General features: G+C 46.0%; 1 protein-coding gene across 4 annotated transcripts in view; it reads left to right on the top strand.

Annotated features, from left to right (window-relative positions):
- MYH10 (myosin heavy chain 10) overlaps positions 1 to 23,067 on the top strand; it is a 273,556-nt gene that overhangs the window by 228,674 nt on the left and 21,815 nt on the right. Inside the window, exons 7-20 of one of the 4 annotated variants that reach the window (XM_061461945.1) lie at positions 1,363 to 1,392; positions 5,354 to 5,446; positions 8,807 to 8,870; positions 9,924 to 10,022; positions 10,777 to 10,920; positions 11,198 to 11,293; positions 12,948 to 13,066; positions 13,638 to 13,790; positions 14,188 to 14,361; positions 15,774 to 15,947; positions 18,601 to 18,715; positions 19,737 to 19,799; positions 22,154 to 22,347; positions 22,613 to 22,734. In XM_061461945.1, coding sequence (XP_061317929.1) covers positions 1,363 to 1,392; positions 5,354 to 5,446; positions 8,807 to 8,870; positions 9,924 to 10,022; positions 10,777 to 10,920; positions 11,198 to 11,293; positions 12,948 to 13,066; positions 13,638 to 13,790; positions 14,188 to 14,361; positions 15,774 to 15,947; positions 18,601 to 18,715; positions 19,737 to 19,799; positions 22,154 to 22,347; positions 22,613 to 22,734 — 1,640 coding nt within the window. The remainder of the gene's footprint in view (positions 1 to 1,362; positions 1,393 to 5,353; positions 5,447 to 8,806; positions 8,871 to 9,923; positions 10,023 to 10,776; positions 10,921 to 11,197; positions 11,294 to 12,947; positions 13,067 to 13,637; positions 13,791 to 14,187; positions 14,362 to 15,773; positions 15,948 to 18,600; positions 18,716 to 19,736; positions 19,800 to 22,153; positions 22,348 to 22,612; positions 22,735 to 23,067) is intronic. The other 3 variants (XM_061461946.1, XM_061461947.1, XM_061461948.1) reach the window with 3 other exon arrangements.

The raw sequence follows: 23,067 nt of genomic DNA, 5'->3' as shown, positions 1-23,067 counted from the left end.
CTGGTACAGATGGGTGCAACTGGACTTCTGTTCCTTCTCCCTCTACCCAAAGCCTTCCCCCCAGACCCTCTCTATTATCACTAAATAATGACTGGTGCTTTCAGGTTAGTGGTTGCTTTCAGGGACTGCATTGGCCTTTGTACCTGAAGTGCTGAGTTGTTTCCTTTGTTTTAGTCATTTCAAAAGAACCAATTGGTTTTGAAGTAGGATCTGGGGTAGGTTCACTCAGGCTGAAGCTTCCCTTAGTGAGCATTTCCCAGATGGGCTTAAGCTGCCCTCGTTTAACCAGAAGAAAGGGAAATGGGTCTGAGGGTGCTCAGCTCTGCTTCTAGTGAGGACAGAAAGGGGTGCCCCGAGGGAGCAGTCCTTGTGCCCATCCTTCTCCAGTGGCAGCTCCCTACTGAAGCGTCTCATCTTTGTTTAGATGCCCGAGTTGTTTTCTGACCAGGTCTGATGCAGCTCTGCAGGCTTCACATCCCTCAGCTGAATGAGCCAAGCCTTTGCCAGCTGCTGTACAGGCCGAATCTGTTGTTCTGCGCTAAGCCAGTGGTGGTTCTTTACAACAAGGCATGGCTGGAGGAAGCGTGCACCTGGCTGGGCATGGCAACGACACAGGGTGTGTGGTTCAACCAACCCAGGGTTTTCCCCACGCTCTCTGACGGGAAGCTCAACATTATGACAGTTGCAGACTGAGCCAAGGAAATAATAATGGAATCAAATATTCCTGCAGAAACTGTGCACACCTGAACCTGGAGGGGTTTTGTTTTCCTTTAGTACATTCATGGTCCCATTCCCCTTCTGCCTGCAGAACTTGAAGCTTTCTTAAGGTTGTGCTGCTTCTCCTGTGGACAGTCACTGCTGGAAGCTTTGCTCCCACTTAGAGGTTTGCATCCTTAAACACCTGAAGTGCAGTGCACAGTCCAACCCCCAAGCTCCTCAGGAACTGCTTTGCCCTGGTCCTTTTGCAACCTTTTGACAGTTGAGGAATAATGATCATCTCATCCATACAAAACCGCCTTGCAGGGACTGAGGGTGTAGAGGAGGTTACTTGGTGGGGGGGAGGTGGGTATTTACCGCTGTGGTTTGGCAGACCTGTACAAAACCATGCACAATGAATGGAGCTGCTGCCCTTTCCCTGCTGCTCCAGGACCTCTGGAATCTTGTATCTGGAATTGCTCCTTTGCACAAACACAGGTTGTAGCATTTTGCGCATGTGACGGATTTCATTTCCTAAACCGAATGTGAACGGTTGCTTTGAAGTGAGTCTCTAGTTAAACCTACTGCCATTGCTAATTCGGGATGTAACCTGCAGCTGGAATGCTTCCTTGCTAACATGTGCATTTGTTTGTTTGCAACGAGCAGCCCGAATCACCCAAACCCGTGAAACACCAGGCAAGTGGCTTTCTTTCTGCTTTTACAGTTACGGAGGTGAACATAGATCTGTCGATCTGTATTTGTAACTCGGGGAGGGACACAGCCAGGAGAGAGCTTTGCAGATCCTCAGGTGGCTTCCAGAGAAAGAGCAGGCGCCCGGTCCCTCAGCACAGCAAAGCTCATGCTTTCATAGAAGCTACAAAATTCTTTTGATTAACATGCTATTTTGTCTGAGTATTTTGATAGCTTCTCAGATAACCTGATAAAGACTTTGACATCGAGGCTGAGAGAGCTGGGCTGTGTCAGTCTGGAGAAGAGAAGGCTCCTTAAAGGGAGACCTGAGAGCAGTTCCAGTGCCTGAAGGGGCTGCAGGAAACCTGGAGAGGGGCTTTGGCCAAGGGCCTGCAGGGACAGGCCAAGGGGAATGGCTTTAACCTGCCAGAGGGGAGACTGAGATGAGCTCTTAGGCAGAAGCTCTTCCCTGTGAGGGTGCTGAGGCGCTGGCACAGGGTGCCCAGAGAAGCTGTGGCTGCCCCATCCCTGGCAGTGTTCAAGGGCAGGTTGGACACAGGGGCTTGGAGCAAGCTGCTCTAGTGGAAGGGGTCCCTGCCCGTGGCAGGGATTGGAGCTGGAGGAGCTTTAAGGTTCCTCCCAACCCAAACCATTCCATGATGATGAAGTATAAAAGGCTTGGCAGAACCACTCATCATCTGAGTGTTTCCCTTGCTCTTCAGGGTAAGTGATGTGAGCAATGTGGTATCTGTTCAGCACTGCCACCTGAGTTAACGTTCCCTCAGTTGAGCTTCAGCTGCTCTTACTGCTCAGGGCAGATGGAGCTGCCCTGCAGAGAACTCTGCCGCTTTCCTCCTCCCGTGTCCCTGTCTCTGTGGGCAGCAGCAGTTCGTCTGTCCTGGACCACCCCATTGTGCAGGACAGGAGCTGCAGAGGGGCACGGAGAGGAGGTTGAGTGGAAGTTGGGGGTAAAGCTGTTGACAGGAACAGTTGCTGCCAGGTGTTCTGAAGGCTAAATGCTCCGCTCCCTGTCCTGAGATGGTGAGCAATGCCTTTGTCATGGGCACGAGCTGTTAAATCCAGAAGCGGCTTTGCAGCAGCTCCGCATGGTATGAAACCAAGGCTTGGGAACTCAGGAAGCCACCATGACTTAGTTCAGGTGGTTGTATTCCATTTCTCTGGAAGCTGACTGTACAGCAACCTAAGCTGTAGCAGGAAGGGAAAGAATAAAAGAAACTTCAAGTTGGGTCTTGTGTATTGGAAGCCAAAGCTATCACATAGACAGCCCTGTGCCTCTGCTGGTGTGTGGTAACATGCTGGACCTCTGTAACCCAGCCCTGCGTCTCACTTTCAGAAGTTACAGACAATTCAACCCTCCCTCCTTGCAAACCTCAGCCAATTCTAAGGGGTTTTTACTGCAGTATTTCTCTGTTCCAAAGCAGAGGGAGCAGGGTTTAGTCCAAGCCTCCTGCTCAGAGCTCCCATGTCAGGGTGGAAACAAGGTGTTTGTTGGCACTTTCAGTATATCAGTGGAAACATGCTAATCCAGAAGTGTCGATACTGCGTAAACCATGACCATTAACATTTCTGTTTCAATGTCATTTTGGACTACAGCGTGGATCCCTGTTGTATGTGAGTAGCATGTGGCTTTCCTGGCCTCTCGACAACTCCAGCCTCAGGACGCTGGTTGTTCTGAAACTGAGACAAGAGCCTGTCCTTACCTTAATGTTGCCCTGCATGAAACATTGCATGACTTGACTTTATCCACATTACTGTGACACTGCTTTTTCCAAGTTCTGGTTAGCTGCCTGTGCAGGAGATGCACCTACAGGCAAAACACGCTCTTTCCAAGCACTGAACACTGAGAGCCAGGGCTGGTTTTGGGCTGTGAAGCAGTGCATCTCACAATGACAACTACTCAATTAGAAGCTGTGGAGAGGTTTGGTGTTTTCTTAGTGGAGAGGTTTGGTGTTTTCTTAGTGATGGCTGTGACATCAGTGGAGAGGTTTGGTGTTTTCTTAGTGATGGCTGTGACAAGTCTGCTTGTGAGCAGGGGCTTGGAGCAAGCTGCTCTAGTGGAAGGGGTCCCTGCCTGTGGCAGGGGTTGGAGCTGGAGGAGCTTTAAGGTCCCTTCCAACCCAAACCAGTCAGTGATGACCCAACTGAATGTTTCCATCAGATCCTCAGAGATGATCATAAAAATGACCTGTAAGAACTCCTTGTATTCAGCTGGAGGATTTGAGTGAAATCATTTCACACTGTCCTGGCCAAGTGCCTCTGCACAAATCCCAGGGAAGGCTGGGGCGCATGGAAGCACATTCAAGCCCAGGTACAGCCTGTGCTGCCGTGATTCCCTTTGGCGCAGGGAAGGTCCATGGAGGAGCCCAGTTTGAAAGTGCTTGCTTTGCCAGGATAGCCGAGATCTGACGTGTAAGCTGTGGTGAATACAGGCCATGGGGTTGATTTTGAGCTGTGCACTGTGCTTTGAGCCAGCTTCTTGGCTTTACACTTGGGTGCCTTTGCAGAGCCCACTGCATGGTCGGGATAGGGGAATGATGGAATGGTGTGAGCGAATGTTTCCCTGGTCTGATGCTTTTATATGGGAAACTTTTAGACTATAAATACTGTGCATATAGTGCTTTGAACAGAGGTGGTTTTTCTTAAGTTGCGGGGTTTTTTTGTCTGTCTAAAAGCACTCCTGAGAACTGTATTGTTGGCAAACCCAATGTAGTGTGTAGGCTCTGGGGCCCCAGTGGTGGTTGCTGTGCTCTGGGCTAAGGCTCACACGTTTGTTCCTTCTTCAGTTACTTCAGAATCCAGAGAATATGTAGTCCCAAAGGGAATATATTTGGAAGTCAACAAGTTTTGAGCCAGTAACTTGAGGTCACATTAAAGAAGCAGCAGCCCGGAGTTTCCAGGGGGACTTGAAATGTAGTTCAATGTATAAATAAAATCCTCTTTTAGGTGTTAAGCAGGGAAGTTTAAAAATTCCTGTTAGAATTGACCTTGTGGAATCCTTGAGAGACTTCAGTTTCCTGTGTTCTGGGTCCTCTATTCATCTATGCTATAAGTAATTGGAAAAAGCAGGTTTATGCACACAATCCCCAGTTTTTGAGATGACATTCCAGACAGCTTTGCTTTCCTTTTAGTTGTTTAAAACCCATCCTTCAGAGCAGAAAGACAATCTCGTGTTTTCCTATGTTCATCCATGCCTCCTGGGCTCATGGAAGCAGCACAGACTTCTTGTGTTACTAGATCTCTTCATGGATAGCAATCCTAAAAGCCGCTGGGCAATTTCCAAAGAGAAGTGCAGTGATTCCTAAATCCATTGGCTTGAATGTCAAAAAATGTTTAAAGAACTGCATTAAACCCTCTGAATGGAGCAGTCTGAATGTGATCTTTGTACCTGGTGTTGCTCCATCCCTGTTCTGGCACGTTCTGGGGTTCATTCAAGGTGTTGCAGTGATCCTGTGTGTGCCTGACTGGAAGTGAGGATGTCACCGATTCAAAAGTAGGTTTGAAACTGGTATTCTAATGTAGCCATACTGTAACAATCACTAAATGGGAAGTTTAGAAATGACCTTACACTTAAACCAGTTAAATTAGTTTTTCCCCTAAAGCACTCCAAGTCTGTGCCTAATTTCATTTGCCCTAAATGTGAGTTTTCTTTTCCATGTTCAACGATTTCCAGCATCCATCAAGTCCTGTTCAGTCACTGCTCTGTGTGTGTGTGATTTAAGACTAAACCCGCCACCAAAACCCCCACAAAACACAAAAAATACCCCCAAACCCACATTCTTTACCGGATGGAGGAGACTAGCAGCAGATTTAGAAGTGAGAAGAGCAATGAAAGGCCCTTGTGAAGGCAGTGTCCCTGGGTCATGGCTCTCAGGAGGCAGCAGGACGTGGGAATGTCATGCGTGCACTGTGCTAATGTCTGTCTGTTTTCTCTTTGTGTGGCTTTCAGGGGGAGCTGGAGCGTCAGCTTCTTCAGGCGAATCCCATTCTGGAATCCTTCGGGAATGCCAAGACAGTGAAGAATGACAACTCCTCCCGCTTTGTGAGTGACTCCTTCCCTCCTTAAAGTCTGGAAATGTGGGTTACTGTTTATGGAGAAAACCTTTGTTCAGGATTTATCCAGTATCAGAAGCTGACTGTGTTCTCTCATCATGAGATGAGTCCAGGTTCTCTCGCATATCTTTCTGCATCGTGCAGGGCCTGCAGAAGACTCCCCCTCACGGGCTTTTGCCAAAACTTGCTTTATTTTATCCAGTTTCTGATTTTAACCATCCTTGAGCTGATGGTGGTGTTCATGCCATAGCAAATACACCGTGCCATAGAGCTGACCTGGGCTTGCATGTACAAACTGCTGCTGAACTGCTGTCAAGTATGAATAAGGACTATGGCGTCCATGCGGAGTTCAGCTAAATAGGGAGCCTTCTTGTCAGTAGCTGCCACTTTATCGATTGATTGGTTTAGAGACAACATCCTTCACTTTGGAAAAGCACAGAAGTTGCCTGTAAAACCCTCTCTCAAGTCCCGTGTCCTTCTGTCCAGCTGGTTTCCTGGGGGGAAGTTGAAAAGGCAGTGTTGGGCACCTGTAGCTGGGTGATGTCTTTGCTGAGTTGGTGCCTTCTCTTCACGTACTGTTCTGGTGGCAATAACCACGTCTGATGGGTTCCCTTGTTGTAAAAGCAGTGGTGGAACTGGGGAAAAGAGCTATTTACCACTTGGGAATACTTCCTTTCCTCTGAAGTGGGGGGAAAAGCCACGCTGCCTTTTCAGCTTCCCTCCAGTACACCCCGATTGAGGGGAAAGCTGGGTTAGAACAAATGTAAAAGGAGATATGAAATAGTTTTTCTTGTGAGAACAGAAGTGAAACGTGCAGACCAAATGAAGCGTTTCTTGGCTGCCTGGATGTTTCAACAGTTGCTTGGATTTGTAATGTATGAACTCAGCTCCGGTGATAAGGACTCTGGAAAACTCTATGACTAAATCCCTCTGCCTTTTCAGTCGAGAAGGGAGAGCAGAGCACTAAAGGAATTCGATGTTGATCATTTTATAGCCACATTAGTTACAATATTGCTTGATGCTTATACATGTTGGGTGTAGGATTTGTAACATCAACAGGTTTCACTGCACGATGTTTCTTCTTTGTTACATGGCTTGAATCCACCAAAGGCCGTGTTAATTTAATGAGGATACTTTATTCCTAAGAGATGGTAGCATCTGGTTTGTGTTACCCTGGCGTCCACATCGCCATCATGATCATGCTCACTCGGCTGTTCCAGCTCTGGCTTTCGAAAGGAGTAGGTTTAATGCACTCCAGATGGTGGCATCTCCTGCAGGAAAAATAATCTTTAGTAACAGCCACTTTAAAACCTGACTTAAAGAATAGATCTGTCCTCCCCCCAGGGAGAAGGGCTGTTGTGTACAGGCCTGACAGCTTCACTGTGCCTGAGGAGGAGGCTGGCCCCTGCCCTGTGTGCTGATAGCACCAGACAGGGCTGAAATACGGCCAGTGTCAAAGCAGAGTTTGTTCCTTTTTCCCTCTACCAAAGGCAGTGTTCTCTTGTGGTGCAGGAAAGAAACTCTCTCTTAGTGGATAGGGAAGGGGGGACCTTGTTGGGTTCATGGTGCAGAGCTAACTCCTTCCTTCTGATGTGTTTTTTCCAAAGCCATGTACTTAGTGCTGCAGTGATAATCTAAATAGAATTCAGTTGTTGAATGACCACCACTACAGTCTGTAACTGATCAGTTCAAGATTTCAGAGCCAGAATTGCTTGTGCTAGCTAAAAGGGTGTATTAATATTCTGCTTTTAAGAAGATGAAGTAGATAAGTGACTTCTCCAATTCAAACTTCAGTGCTGATAGTCCTTTGAATCAGGGAGCATGTGGGTTCCCCTTTCTGGTGTGTCAGCTCATCCAAGGACTGCATTTCCTCTGTTATTTCTGTCCAAGGAACTGGTAACTTGCCAGCAGACATTAGATAACTTGTGAGGGTGAAGCAGAGTGAAGTGACTGAATTACATCAGAAAAAGCCCCTGACTAGACCTTACTTAGTGCTTTGTGTCTGTTCCTCCATGTAATGTGGCAAATGGAAGCCATGTCACTCCGAGAAGGCTCTGTGGTACCTGGTGCAGGGGGGACGCTGTCAGCCACCATCCTTGAGGTGCTGGTGCTGACACACACGTTGCATGTCACGTCTGTTGGCTGAATTTCAGTAAGTGTCGCTTCACTCTTTGCAGCAGTTATAAACACAGTTCTCTGGAGCTTCTACTGAGCAAAAAGTATAAATGCTTCAGTCTCAAGCTGAGCTTGGAGCGTTCTGTGCCTGCACACCCAGAAACTCAAGTTCAAGTGCTGGTCCCTGACAGGGCATGCTTGAAAGCAAGCCTTGTTCCTCAGCGTGCTCACTCCAGTGCCCTGGTGTTCCACCTGAGCTGCAGGTTCAGCGGCGGGGAGGAAGCACTGAAGTTAAAGTATTCCACCAGGTTTCTTGAAACTTGCAGAAGTCACTTTGGGTTGCAGATGCATATCTGCAGTCACAGATCAGCTGCTTCAAACTCAGCAAGGGCTGGAACTTCCTCTGGGTTCACTGGTGTGGCTGGGGAGAAACCTGGTCCCTGGTACACACAAATCTTTCAGATGTGAATGGGCAGCCGGAAGGTTCTGGTGTTCTGGGGACAAGATGCACTAGCTCAAATGATCGCAGCCACTTGCTCAAGTGTCACTCGGTAGCACAGCAGCACACAGAACCACACACTGGTTTGGGTTGGAAGGGTCCCTGCCCATGGCAAGGGGTTGGAACTGGATAAGCTTGAAGGTCCCTTCCAACACAAAGCAGCCTGGGGTTTTAGGAATCTTGCAACACTTTCTTTCCAAGAGCTCTGCGTGTGGGCAGTGTGCTCTTTACTTGGTCCTCTGTGGAGCAAAGGAGATGTATGTGGAAGGAATAGGTTTACTGTCTTGTAGTCTGTTCTTTACCAGCTGCTGGAGAAGAGAGGCTGTGCATGTGGGGCCATCCTGGTTGTAGAAAAGGAAGTGGAAGGCTGGTGGGCCGGGCTGGGCAGCACATGTGATTTGGGATTGCTGCAGATAAAACCCCTTTAGCCACCAGTGAGTTTGCTATAGGAATATGTGCACTGAAACACCTCAGCCTTGCTTCCAACTTCGGGCAGCTTCACTCAGAGGAAAGCTTTGTCTAAGTCTGGAGCACTGGTTCTTTGATCTTCTGGAAGTGTATGCGTGCAACATAACATGTGCCATTGAAATGATGGCTGAGCACATGGAAGGGGAGAGATGGATTTGAAGTTGTGTGAAATGCTCGTACAGGTGCCAGCAGGGCTGCGTTTGTGTGGAGGCAGTGTTGGTGTCTTAAAACACCAGTCATCACCAGAATAATCTCTTTTCTTTCCAGGGCAAGTTCATAAGGATTAACTTTGATGTTACTGGTTATATCGTTGGGGCCAACATTGAGACGTGTATCCTGCTTCGTGCCACGCCACTGCGCAGTGCAAGTTTTCCCATTGTTTTGCTTTTAACCCTGGAAGCCATTGGAATGCAGTGAGGGGTGACCACATTCCTGCATTCCTTTGTCTCTTCCTTTATTTCAAAATAGCTGATCAAATATCCCAAAGTCAGCGTGCTTCCTCATGCTCGGACATTGATACTCCAAAATGTAGCACTCTGAGACCTGCTGGGTTTTCAGACCAGCCTTAAACCTAGGGCATCTTAAATAGGGAAACCATTCCAAATGTTGCTCTACCAACAGTTTTAGAAGAGAAGCTCCTTCCTGAAGCTGCTGAGCCACTGCCTTGTGCCAGGAGCTGGGGTTTGCTTCTGTCAGTGCTGCAGGAGCAGCTCTGCGCCTGGAAGGAGCTGATGCTTCTTATGAAGTGACAGAGCTGGAAGTGCTGGGACACATTCCAGTTTCTTAGGTCTTCTGGAGATCAGCGTAGGCCCAATGACACAAGACCTACCACCAATTAATACTGAAGCCTAATTCAGTTTTAGCTTTAAGGTTTGATTTTATTTATCATGGCATGGTTTGGGTTGGAAGGGACCTTAAAGCTCATCAAGTTCCAACCCCTGCCACAGGCAGGGACACCTTCCACTAGAGCAGCTTGCTCCAAGCCCCTGTGTCCAACCTGGCCTTGAGCACTGCCAGGGATGGGGCAGCCACAGCTTCTCTGGGCAGCCTCTGGCAGTGTCCCACCACCCTCACAGTGGGTGAAAAGCTGCTCCTTCACTTAACCTTCAGCTGGTCCCTACAGACACTTGTCCCTGGGTGTAGCAGGGGAATGAGGTCAGCATCCAACAAAGGAGTCTGCTGAAATTAAAAGTGAGCTTCTACCAGTGTGAAACTGAAGCCTCTTATTTAAAGTTACTGAAGGTTCATATTGGACATGGTCCTGGCATTGCTATTAAAGTTCTATTTGCTCTTAAAGTAATTTTACAGCCTGCTTTGAACTCTTGTTTTGCACTGGGTATTTTTACCCCTGAACTGTAGAAGATCCTTGACTAGTTACAATCAGACTTGTTGGAAAAGTCTCGTGCTGTTCGTCAGGCCAAGGATGAGCGGACGTTTCATATCTTCTATCAGCTACTCGCAGGAGCAGGAGAACACTTGAAGTGTAAGTTGGGAATCTCATTTTGTAAACCTGTTGTTTCTGTGTGCCAGGCTTGTCTGCTCAGTGTTACACAGCAGTGCTGGAGCTCCTCTTTGGTCTTCAAACAGGCAGTGTTAACTGAAGGCTGAGGAGCCGGGTGCCTCTGGTTTGGGATGGCTGGGCTTTATCCAGTTTGCTGTCACACATGTTGAGAGCAAACGGCTCCTGCCTGACCCCATCCAGTTCAGTGTGTCCCTGCCTGGGAGTCACTAGATTGAAATCTTTTTCTCTCCTTTTCTCCCTCTCTTTGGTAACTGGGAATTTCTGTTCGCTTGTGATGTGAAACCCTAGAACAGTGCAGACTTAGAGAGCTGATGCACTCTTTCTCACCTGTAATAGAGAAATGGGTATTTACACCCTTGCTGTGGTAACTGTCGATACGCAGCACCATGTCAGTACCTCCCAGTAGAGACACTTGGTTTAGGGTATTCCGAATAGGGGTTTGAGATGATGCTAGATCTGAGCCAGGTAAGGTTCTGTTTACAGGCTTAATGTGTTAAAGAGCTGATGTAGGTTGCAACAGATGGAGATTCTTCAGCTTCGCAGGTGCACTCGTATTGTAGAATTTCCAAAGCGGGTGAAACACCTCATAGCCTTATTTGAGGAATTGGTTTTGGAAAGCATTGTTGGTGCATTTAGTGACACCGCAGTCGGTGTGGCTGTGAAGAGCCTCACTGTCTTCAGCTTATTTTCATCTCTCTTCCCCTTGCCCACACAGCTGACCTGCTGCTGGAAGGATTTAACAACTACAGATTTTTATCTAATGGCTACATCCCCATTCCTGGGCAGCAAGACAAGGATAACTTTCAGGAGACTATGGAAGCAATGCATATCATGGGATTCTCACACGATGAGATCTTGTGTAAGTTACTGAGCCTTTTGGATGTTCAGAGCTGCTTTCCTCTCACGCACATGCACCCACACTTGCTGATTTCACGTTGTTTCAGTGTCGTGACAGCCTGCAACAAACGTTTGCTTAACACAAGTAGAACTGAATTAAAGCTTTTTGCCCCAAAAGTACAGCCCAAACAGTCCTTGCTGAACTTATGCTTTGAATTTGGAAAGACACAAGTAGTGAAAGGAAAGCGTAAGCTGAGCCCTCTCCAGTTAACTGTTGCACATGTCCTTTGTTAACACAGCAATGCTGAAAGTGGTGTCTTCAGTGCTGCAGTTTGGAAACATTTCCTTTAAGAAGGAGAGAAATACGGATCAAGCTTCTATGCCAGAGAACACGGGTAAGTTGATCACGTTTGTGTGGCTTCATGCACTGTGGTTTCCTTCCCACTGCTCCAGTGCATGTCCTCAACAAGTACAGAGCAGGCTTGTGAGCTCGTGTGGGAGCATCCTGTGCCAAAGAGGCAGTAGCCAACGGGCGAGTGTTAAAACTCTCCTCTTCCATCCTCGTCATTCAGACAAATTTAAGTATCCATCAACAGAGTTGATGCTGTTTGCATTGCTTCTCCACTTGGAACGGTATTGCGGTTGGAGTCTTGTTTATTGCTGTCTACAAAGACAAGCACTAGGAAAAAGTGCACGCTCAAATCCCTCTGTTTTCTTTGGTTCTTGAAGGGAGTTTTCTTGCCAATGGTAAGAGCCCTGGAGCCAAACACAACTTCATAGTGAAATGGCTGAACATAGGAATGCTGTGTTTAGAAAACTCTTATTTCTGAAGTGGCACGTGGCAGGGATGGGCAGTGGGACTGGGATGGAATTTATCAGTTGGTACCCGCCATGCAGGCAGGATTTCTTCACACAAAAAGACTGCTGCTGAAGCAAATCTCAGGTTTTCAGTGTGGTGCTTCAGTGCCAGCCTTTTGAATGCTCTCATGGGAGTTAGCTTCGAGAATTGACCTTGGTGGAAAGACCAGTAAGAACCATCACCCACACGACCTGCTGTACATGCACAACTCCAGTTCATGCGTGTCTCTTAGTTTTGGGATTATCCCAAATGGCTGTGCCAGTGTAGGGTGCTTGCAGTGTCCAAAATCTTAGGGGGTGGTTTGCTGCTCAGGGTGCTCCAGCAAGCAGGAATGGAGTCAAGGCCAATAGCCATTGAGTTGGTATTTGGCAGAGGGTTGGCACTGAGTTTTGCAGCGAGGAAAAAAGGTTGGGTGAGAGATCAGGTTTTTTTGGCTTTTAGCACCAGCTCAAATGTCTTAAGTCCTTGTAGTTTGGTGGTTTGTTTTTCTTTTGCTTGGCTGGTTGGTTGAAATCCTGACAGTATTTGCTGCCTGCCACCGAAGGTTGTAAGTTCTGTCTGATGTGCTGGTGCGTGTTGTCATACTCAACGCACAGCAATACTCCTTTGTGTAGCTACAGGGAAATGAGCGCTCGGTTTGTGTCACTACCCTTGTTTCCCTTGGTTCAGTTGTGTGTTGATTCATGAACCCTTTCACTGAATACAGCCTGAGAATCTCAACATTAAGGGCAAGTAGTAGTGCTGTTATACCAGGAAAACAAAACAAGGCAGCAGAAGGAGCTTTATTCACTTTGACAGTAAACCCAGGAGCTGTCAGAGGGCAGAGATCAGGGTTTGAGTTCCTGCAGGATAGTGTGAAAGGCTTCTAGGAGTCTGGAGTCCCAAGCACCTCACCTTCTGGGCAATGGATGTAGGGAAAGGGATTGATGCAGCAAGAATGTGTAATGCTGGGGTGAGCAATGCACTGTTTCAGATACAGAATTTCACACTGGGAGAACTCATGCTGTGTAAGTAGTGTGGAGCCAGGGAAGGCCATGGGGTGCTCCAACCTTAGGACAATGGGCATTGCCCAGGCTCTACTGCCAACAGCAAGTCAGGTTTTAAGCTGACACTTGCCTGTAGTTGGTTTTACAGCTGTTGCTGCTGCTGTGAAGGATTTTAAGTGTTTCCATTGATTCTTTGCTCTCCAGTCGCACAGAAGCTCTGCCATCTGCTGGGAATGAATGTCATGGAGTTCACCCGGGCCATCCTGACCCCACGCATCAAAGTGGGCAGAGACTACGTCCAGAAAGCCCAGACCAAAGAACAAGTAAGTTTGGGTGCTTTCAAGGTGAAGTGAAACTGCACCTCATCCTGATTAGCTCTAAATAGTAATCATGGAGTCCCTGCCTGGTTTGTATGGGAAGGGACCTTAAAGCTCATCCGGTTCCAATCCCCTGCCACAGGCAGGGACACTTTCCACTAGAGCAGCTTGCTCCAAGCCCCCTTCCCCCTGCCCCCCAATTTATATTAAATGTGTACTGCCACTGACCTTCTTTAAGCTTTACTGCCTCTGTTAGATGTTCTTATGTGGTAAAAATCAGTAGCTGAATAGAAGGAACCTTCCCCTTTCCTTGACTTTCTGCTGGTTTCATCCTTTACTGTCAGTCTTGTCTGTATCGAGCACATGGAGAGCTTTTGGTGTTGTATGGAACAATTTAAAAACACATTTTTCATAACATTAATCAAACTCTGTTGGGTTTTACTCCTTGTTTTCATTCCTCAGTGGTATTAACACCATTAAACTTCTTGTGTTCCTTTGGTTTTTGGGATAACATCCGTGCCTGAGTTCTTTTGATCACTTCTCCAGGGTAAATAAATGCTCCTGTTTGGATTTCCAGGCAGACTTTGCAGTGGAAGCTTTGGCAAAGGCCACCTACGAGCGCCTCTTCCGCTGGCTTGTTCACCGCATTAACAAAGCTTTGGACAGGACCAAACGACAGGGAGCGTCTTTCATTGGAATTCTGGATATTGCTGGATTTGAAATCTTTGAGGTACTTTGCTGCTGATGATCAGACCTTTTTCCTTCCCCTGTTAATGTGCATTCAGGACTAACTGTAGAGCCCCTGAATGCATCGCATGCCGAGGCTGCATCAGGGTTTGGTGTTGCAGCATTCAGATGCTTTGACAACCCTAAATCAGAGTGCCGAAAAGTTGTGCTTGAGTTTAAATTGTTCTTTTATATGTATCTTCTTTCCTACTCTTAGTTTAGTTGTATGTAACAGCGGGGACATAAGAGATTTGCATCATGCCTTTCCCAGTTTTCTTGACTGTACATTTGAATGTTGCAGAGTTTGGGGGTATTTCCTTGTAAGGTCAAGTTTTTGGCTTCCAGCTATGTGATAAGTCCTGTCACTGCATTATTCTTGCTTACTCATGTTATTCTTGCAGTTGAACTCCTTTGAGCAACTCTGCATTAACTACACCAATGAGAAGCTTCAGCAGTTATTTAACCACACGATGTTTATCCTGGAGCAAGAGGAATACCAACGAGAGGGTATAGAGTGGAATTTCATTGACTTTGGACTGGATCTGCAGCCCTGCATTGACTTAATCGAAAGACCTGTAAGTTCGTGCATTAAGGATGCTCTGAGGACAAGGGGGTACACTTCACAGTTTGTCTTTTACTGTGTCAAAGTGTAGGACTGTACAGGCATTTCACAAAAAGGGAATGATCCCAAATGCCAAAGTCTGTGTGTTAGTGGAAGAATTTATCCTCATGGGATTTGCCCTGATGTTAGGGCAGAACATGGAGCTAAAGACGCTATTTGCATACTTTTTTGCCGTGGTACTAATGAAGTCCATTGGGCTATAGGAGCTTTATGTGGGGTGAGTTAGAAGCTTTTCAAGGCTTACAGTGAGCTTTTGCAGTTGGGATCAATAGGAACATTCCTGAAGCTTCCTTTAGGGCAGAGTTTTCCCCATAAATTTACCTTGTGAATAGGAAACCAGGTGGTTTTAATCACTGTGCTTTTTAACATATTCTGTTTGCTCAATATGTGGGAGCTGAAAAGGGCTTCAGAGAGCAGGAGGACTGGTTGGGGGAGAGCGAAGATCATCACTGCCAAAAGTTATCATTCCTCACACCTTGAAACTGTGCTTAGAATTATTTGGTGCCCTTTGAAATATAACCATTGCAGTTCCTGCTCTCTGCATTGCTGTGTGTGTATTCTCGAATACACATAAGCTGCCGGTGATACTGTGCAGTGATGCTGTGCATCCTGAGGAGCAGCAAAGCCTACAAAATACGTCCTTGTTTCTCTCTAGAGCAGGAAAAGGGCAGTCTTGTTTCAGTTACCAAAGGTTTGTATGTTCTGTGTGGAACTTCAGAAGGTTCTGCCTCTTTGGAAGGTAAAAGCTCTTCCAGAAAGCCTCAGGGGTAGGTGTCGATGCTTTCAGTAGGCATCAGGTGTTCAGGGGAACATGCAGAAATACATCAAGTTAATAGATTTTTGTTCTATTTTGTTTGAAAAGCAAATGTCAACACTTCAGAATTGTTCTGTACGTGTGAAACTATGGAGTAGCACATAGAAACATCTCTTCAAATGTGCAAACTTTGCATTCCCTAAAAGCTTCTAAAGCTTAAACCATTTTATAAACCCTTTACTTCTTTTGTCATCACTTTCCTGTGTACAGCTCTAGAATACAGATGTTGGTTGTTCCCTGCTTCATTCTAAGAGCAAACAAAGCTTCAAGTGGAGAGCTTGCATGATGTGGAAAGGGAGGGAGTAAGTGAAAGGCAAGGCTCTGGGCAGCTGTAGATTGGGTCTCCATATCCATTGGAATGTATTTGTTTGAAGCAGTCACAGCGTCCTATACTGAGCCGGGTTCCCCCAAAGCTTGTTTTAGTTTAAATCAAATCTGAATCAGTTTAGACAGCTTCTCATTGTGGTATTGAATGGTGTGTTCTAAATACTGACATATTGAAGTATATGTAGAGAAAATATTAACACAGATAAAATCCCCCTGAATTTCAGGCAAATCCTCCTGGTGTGTTAGCATTACTGGATGAGGAATGCTGGTTCCCTAAAGCTACTGACAAGACATTTGTTGAAAAACTGGTCCAAGAGCAAGGAACCCACTCCAAGTTCCAAAAGCCAAGACAGCTGAAGGACAAAGCAGACTTCTGCATTATTCACTATGCAGGGAAGGTAAGGGCTAAATGTGAAATACTTGCTTTGGAGAAAGCACTAGAGCTACCTGCTGTAGCTACTTGTGCAGGTGGTGGCCTTGTTCAGTTTTCTTGGACAAATTCCGAAGAGTTTGGATGGAACTTTTGTTACCAAATAAAACTGGAAACTAGAATTTGCTATAAAATTAAGCAAATATTTCAGTTTCCTTTAACTTTGTCCTTAGGTTGTACAGGTGAGGATTTTTTTTCAGGACTATAGAAATGAATCTCTTCTGACTACCTTTGTGACAAGTTGATGGTATCGCTTGATGCAGAGCTGTGTCAAGTACCATCTACACTCTATATCCTCAATTCCCATAAGACTTTCTGTAAATCCCCTCATGTAGGTAAGCTGATAACTTTTCATTCTTACTCTTACTTCAGTCTTTAGTTTCCTGCTGAGGGGAGCAGAGCTCAGGTGCATTGTGAACAGGCCCATGAAATAACAGCAGTTTCTGTGTTTGTTGGATCCTTCACTATCACCAGGTCTGTTCTGTAGGGCTGTGCTATATAATTCTTTTCCTAAAGAGTTAAACCTTAATGGTAGCACCAATTTTTGCCCTGTTCTGTAGGAGAAACAGTTGTGTGAACTGAGTAAGAGCTATCCTTTAATTTTCATTCAAGGAATAATGGCTTGTTACCTATTGGATGGTGTCAGTGGTGCCCAGTAGATACCTATGGCAAAAGTTGACATAAAGAAATGATCAGCTCTGGAGCCCCCAACACAAGAGGGATGTGGAGCCCATGAAGCTGCTGCGAGGGCTGGAGCAGCTCTGCTCTGGAGCCAGGCTGAGAGAGCTGGGCTGGGTCAGCCTGGAGAAGAGAAGGCTCCTGAAGGGGAGACCTGAGAGCAGCTCCAGTGCCTGAAGGGGCTGCAGGAAAGCTGGAGAGGGGCTTGGGACAAGGGATGTAGGGACAGGCCAAGGGGAATGGCTTTAACCTGCCCGAGGGGAGACTGAGATGAGCTCTTAGGCAGAAGCTCTTCCCTGGGAGGGTGCTGAGGCGCTGGCACAGGGTGCCCAGAGAAGCTGTGGCTGCCCCATCCGTGGCAGTGTTCAAGGGCAGGTTGGACACAGGGGCTTGGAGCAAGCTGCTCCAGTGGAAGGTGTCCCTGCCTGTGGCAGGGGTTGAAACTGGATGATCTCTAAGGTCCCTTCCAACCCAAACGAGTCTGGGATTCTGTGATCCATTTTGTTGTATCAGTACTTAAAACAGGTACTTATTAATAATGAAATCGTCCCTGTTATTGCACTTAATACTCAGTTACCTTTAGGTAATCAAAATGAAGTAAAGCAGCTTGTGCCTGGCTGCTGGGAGTGGCTGTTCTGAGGAAGGGCTGACTGGTGCCACCCGAGTGTGGGTGTTTCTGGAATACCAGCACCCCATGGCCCCCTCTGACAGAGGCGTTGATTATTTCTGCAGGAATGTGTGTTCCTTCAAAACTGGAATCGTTTGTAAAACAGTTTTTCCTGCAAGAAGACCTAAGATAATGATCCGATTTGGTTTTGGATGTTGGAAGCGTTTAAATGTTTTCCTTGCAAAGCCCTTATTTAAAAATAGAAACCTCCGAGTTTAGTTGAAGCAAAACCATAGTTGTCTCTACAGAGGATTTGTTGGACTTGGGGGATTTTTAGGATTCTCTTTTGGGTTGGGATGAAACCCACGTTGGTGTCGTTGAGTTCTCAGCTGCTGAGCTATGGTTTAATTGCAGACCACAGAATGGGTTCTTTCAAGATAAGAGCTTTGTTTGCTTTCTTTATAGAACAAGGTGTTGAAGTACAACTGCTACAGTGAAATTAAACTGATTCATGCTGTAGCACATCCTCCATTTACTCTCTAGTCATTTAAAGGAATTAGGATCTATACTAGAGTTCTTTTTACATCATCGCACTGACCAGGGAAGCCTTGTTTTGGCAGTGGCACTAGAATGTAACAGCTATTGGTAAGCGAAAATCCAGACTCCTGAATTTTTAAGAAACCACAAGGATGATAAAGGGCTGGAGCACCTCCCATACAAAGACAGGCTGAGAACACTGGGGCTGTTCAGCCTGGAGAAGAGAAGCTGCGTGGAGACCTCAGAGCAGCTTCCAGTGTGTGAAGGGGGCTACAAGGGTGCTGGAGGGGAGCTCTTCATCAGGGACTGGAGCGACAGGACAAGGGGTGATGGGTTCAAAGTGAAACAGGGGAAGTTCAGGTTAGATCTAAGGCAGAAGCTCTTCCCTGTGAGGGTGCTGAGGCGCTGGCACAGGGTGCCCAGAGAAGCTGTGGCTGCCCCATCCCTGGCAGTGTTCAAGGGCAGGTTGGACACAGGGCTTGGAGCAAGCTGCTCTAGTGGAAGGTGTCCCTGCCCGTGGCAGGGGTTGGACCTGGATGACATTGAGGTCCTTTCCAGCCCAAATCACTCTGAGATTCTATGATTCTAAAATGCCTGTTTGGTCTTTGAAAAGAATACTAACTTTCTGTGGTTCTTTGAGCTGTTCTGAGGAGGCACAACTCACAGGAAATGAGCATCAAGAAGAGACTAGGAGGAAAACATCAGTGTAGTTTTCTGAAAGCTTTCTTTTGCTGCTGTTGAGTCAGAGCCTGCAGCTGATGTGGTGCCTCTGCTCACATGCCCCTTGGCTGCTCCACAGGTAGACTACAAGGCAGATGAGTGGCTGATGAAGAACATGGACCCCCTCAACGACAACGTGGCTACACTTTTGCACCAGTCTTCTGACAAGTTTGTTGCAGAGCTTTGGAAGGATGGTAAGAGCTCATGCTCTGAGCACACACATGTCGTCAGTCAGTTTTACTTTGCTTGATGAGGTTGTTGTGTTGGGGTTTTTTGCCTGTTCCCTTCTCACCCTCCACCTCTACACTGTAAATACCTACAGCGTTTTCTCTGTTGTTCAGCACCAAAAGTACAAGGAAGCTGGATTGCACCTGCAGTCCCTCGCACATGTACCATTTCTGAGTAGCTGCTTTCCATGGTCATTATTTGAACTGATATTCACTTATGACTTGTTGCCCTGTGTCAAACTTCATGTAGAATCTTGTCCACAACTTGTAGCTGGACTTGCTGCAGTGGTGTCTTGAGTGTAGGCAGCTCTAGTGCTTCTTGCTGCTACTCAAATGTTGGCTTCTGTCAGCAGTTGTTTTATGTGCAGTGGGGGGTGATATCCTGGGAATGTGCATCTCCTAAATTAAAAAACTCATTAACAGCCATACTAGTGCTTAGATACTGTGCAGTAAAACCAAATGCCACGTATTCCTATCTGAACTGGGAGCTGATGGTTAGCTGGTCTTCCTGCACACCAGCTTAAAAGTACCAAATACTCCAAGAAGGAGAAATAGCCAAGTATTTAGCAGGGACGTTTCTGATTTTAACGTCACAGGATATTGAGTGTGTTTCCTTGTCACAGTATATAAATCCTGGAGTTTCTTATTTGAGGAGGGAAATTAAGCTTGTGATATAGATGATGCTGTAGGTTAATACTGAGTTTCCCTCTGCTTGGTTCAGCTACAGGGAGCAGCTTTAAGGAATATATAAAGAACTTTTTGGTTGTGGACCTGCTCCATTCCTTTTGAGTACACACAGAAGCAAACTGTTTTGGTTCAGATATTCCAAACCTGCTTCACAGACAGTTGTAATGTGCATGGGATATGTTGTGGCTTTTGTAGCACAGTTAAGTCTGTTTGCAATTGATAAACCTGTTGTGTATACTAACTGAAGTGTCTTGTGTATCTGCTCTTCTGTCTTTCTGTTTTTGCTGTTTCTCTGCCTTAGAGATTCAGAATATTCAGAGAGCCTGTTTCTATGACAGTATTACTGGTCTTCATGAGCCACCAGGTGAATGGATATAAAAACAGTAGGCCAACCAAAGGCAGGGCTGTCGTCCCTACAGGAAAGCCATTTTTGCTCGTAGGCTTGCATGAACTTCTCATTTCATGCTGAATTTAGGTATACCTCCACCAGGCAGGTGGCCTTCGAGTGCATACCTATTGCTGCTGCATACATATAGCATCTGTATTTTATGCATTGCATTGAAGCATTGCAGATAAAAAGGTTTGTTGCTTCCAAGTTCCATTGAGATGTAGAATTGCATCTTAAGTGACAATTCTGGTAGCTCCAAGCATTTGAGAGAATGTGTAAGCTTTGTGACACTATCAAGCTTCTTTCTGCAGTCCAACATTGACAAAACACTGGAACATTGTAAAATGTGCAATAGGGTAGGAGAGCTGAAGGATGTATTGAAGTGTACGAATGAGTTCTGCAGTTATAGTGGGAGTAGTAAGTGAAATAAGCTTCTTCCAGACTTGTTGAAATTGTTATTTTACTTAAAAACCCTTTCTGATTTTGCTGTTTCCCTTTGTAGAAGCTGCACGTGTTTTCTGAGGCATCAGGGAACCAACAAATCCACTTAGAATGTCTGTTTAAAGACGCTTTAAATGTTTTATCCAACCTCTTCCTCATCCTTCTTGTATTCCTGTCCCCAGCTTTAGGAACGTGTGTGTGGGAAGGTTGTGCCTTCAGACTTTCCATCTTTACTGAAGTTTATCTTGACTACTCAGCGTTCATCACGTACTTAAGGAAGCTAGTGGGGTTTCCTAAAGGAAGTAGGAGAGGCTTTGGCCAATGGAGGGTTGTCCAGTTGCACTGTTTAGTGACTGCTGTGCTTCCCCTATGGGGAAAACTTGCATTGAACTTGAATAATCCTCTTTGAAATATAAGTAACCATCTTTGAGTTGGAGGCAGAGGAGAGGAAAACTGAATACGTGCAATTGTCAGATACTCTTAAAAAGCAGGTGGCCAGACGTGAGCTGCATAGTGTCCAGTCACTGGTGGTGTTCTGTTCATCCTTTGTGAGACTGATTCCCAGTTATCTCTGTCCCATTTCTGATTTAGAATGGAGTCTGCTTTGAAGTAAATGGTTGGGATATGATGTTATGAGCAACTTAGCACCTTCTTAGTCTCCTAACTTCAATAAGCTGCTCAGATTCTTGTGTCCAAAGCCGTGTGGAGGATCTGGACTTTGCTCTGTGCTATCTTCTAGACTTACAAGTCATTATTCAAACTCGGTGCCCTGTATTTTTCTGCTTTGACAATTCCCTTTTTTAATTGACCTTTGAAAACCAGTTGAGCACAAGTGTGAAATAAGATATTGTCACTTCTTTGTCATATACAAAACTAATTCTGGTAGCAAAGCAGAATTCCCTCTACTTTGGTTTGAATGAATTTGAAGATCACAGAGATTGTAGCACACATACAGCTGCTGGTTTCTAGCTGGCCAGCTTGCATTTCCTGGAGAGCCAATACGTGTTGTATACTTGCTCAATACTAAGAAGTACCAACTATAGCTATTAAGGTGTCCAACCACCTGTGAGTTTTCTTTTTTATTGAGCTGTTTAAGTAACTGTTGACATGCACATGGAGTCACATTCATGGGTTTGGCCTATAGATGCTAGTGAAGGCAGTCAGGTTTCTAACTTGTGCTTCTGAAGAAGAAACCAGAGAGATCCTTACCCAAAATGTTCCCCAAAATCAAAGAAAAACCTTTCTTTGGATGCTTTACCACACCTTCACAGTAGTTTTCCTGGCTTGAATCTTGTCTTCTAGCTAGAGAGATCTTTGCAGTTGCATATGAAACTTGGAGGAATTCTTCCAAAGAGCAAATTAGCAGAAGTCTGGCAGATGGTTTTCCCCCTCTTGTCACTGAAATAACACTATTTCCAACTCTTCCTTATATATTTATGCTTTCAAACCAGATTTGAATATTCAGTGAAACTCAGATTTAATCTAATTCCTGTGACTCTTTATTTTAATATGCACAGATGTCTAATTCCTAATGTCCCACCCAGAAATACTTTGCATTGTAAGAATGCAAAGAATCACCAGTTTCCAGGCAGCTTTCAATCCCCTCAGAATAAGGAAAAGGCTTTACTGGTCATGTAGAACTGCAAGTAAAGAGCTGGATATTTTACTCTGTACCTACTAAAGCTACACTACTCCGCTGTGTAAGTTTGTGGCTTTGGTTCCCCTGCTTCCGCGCAGCATTCCCGGTGCGTGCTGACTGCTTTGCCTTCCGACGGCACCTTCCGCCGTGTGTTCTGCAAAGCTTCTGCTGCTGCACTATTGCTCCCCTTTCGGCCCCTCTTTATACCTGACAAACACTGAAGTCCACTTCATTCTCTTCTCCTTCCCAGTGGATCGTATTGTGGGTCTGGATCAGGTCACTGGAATAACAGAGACCGCTTTTGGCTCTGCGTACAAGACCAAGAAGGGCATGTTCCGCACCGTTGGCCAGCTGTACAAAGAGTCTCTCACCAAGCTGATGGCAACGCTCCGAAACACTAATCCCAATTTTGTCCGCTGCATCATTCCAAATCATGAGAAGAGGGTATGTACTACAGACCGCTCCTCTAATTCTTTATTCTGGGCTTCACATCCAGGTTATGTGATGCATGCTGTCCACGTCTTCCCCTTGCAATCAGAAGCCAGGCTTCATAAGGTTTCCACACTGATCAGATATCCCAGTATTCCCTGCATATCCCCTTACTTAAACAGCTGACTCTGTAGAGGGAAGCCTGAAAAAACTTCCACCGCACGTTTTCATTTGTACAAATTTAAAGACTGAAAGTCGTGTGCTTGTTTTGTTGGTCCAGGCTGGAAAATTGGATCCACATCTGGTTCTAGATCAACTTCGTTGCAACGGTGTTTTGGAAGGAATAAGGATTTGCCGACAAGGATTTCCAAACAGGATAGTGTTCCAGGAGTTCAGACAGAGGTAACAGCAGGAACGCTGTTGATTTTTTATGAGATAAAGTTCCTTGTTCAGCAATTGAAGACAACCCCTGCCCCTTCCCCAGCACAACTGGAAGAAAATCCTGTAGGTTGCCCAGAGAGGTGGTGGATGCTTCATCCCTGGGGATATTCCAGGCCAGGATGGATGTGGTTCTGGGCAACCTGATCTAATTGTAGATGTCCCTGCTCATTGAAGTGAGTTTGGAGTGGATGAGCTTTGAAGGTCCCTTCCAACCCAAACCATTCTGTGATTCTGTGACCATGTGTGTCTTGAGGCAGTTAACTTGGAAGCAATTAAGTACTACAAGTTTATTCT

The sequence above is a fragment of the Pezoporus flaviventris genome, unplaced genomic scaffold, assembly GCF_033815535.1.
Source record: "Pezoporus flaviventris isolate CSIRO_AGI_PZ_B2104156 unplaced genomic scaffold, CSIRO_AGI_Pfla_v1 ptg000034l, whole genome shotgun sequence".
Classification (NCBI taxonomy): Eukaryota; Metazoa; Chordata; class Aves; order Psittaciformes; family Psittacidae; genus Pezoporus; species Pezoporus flaviventris.
This window is presented reverse-complemented; position numbering and strand designations above follow the sequence as displayed.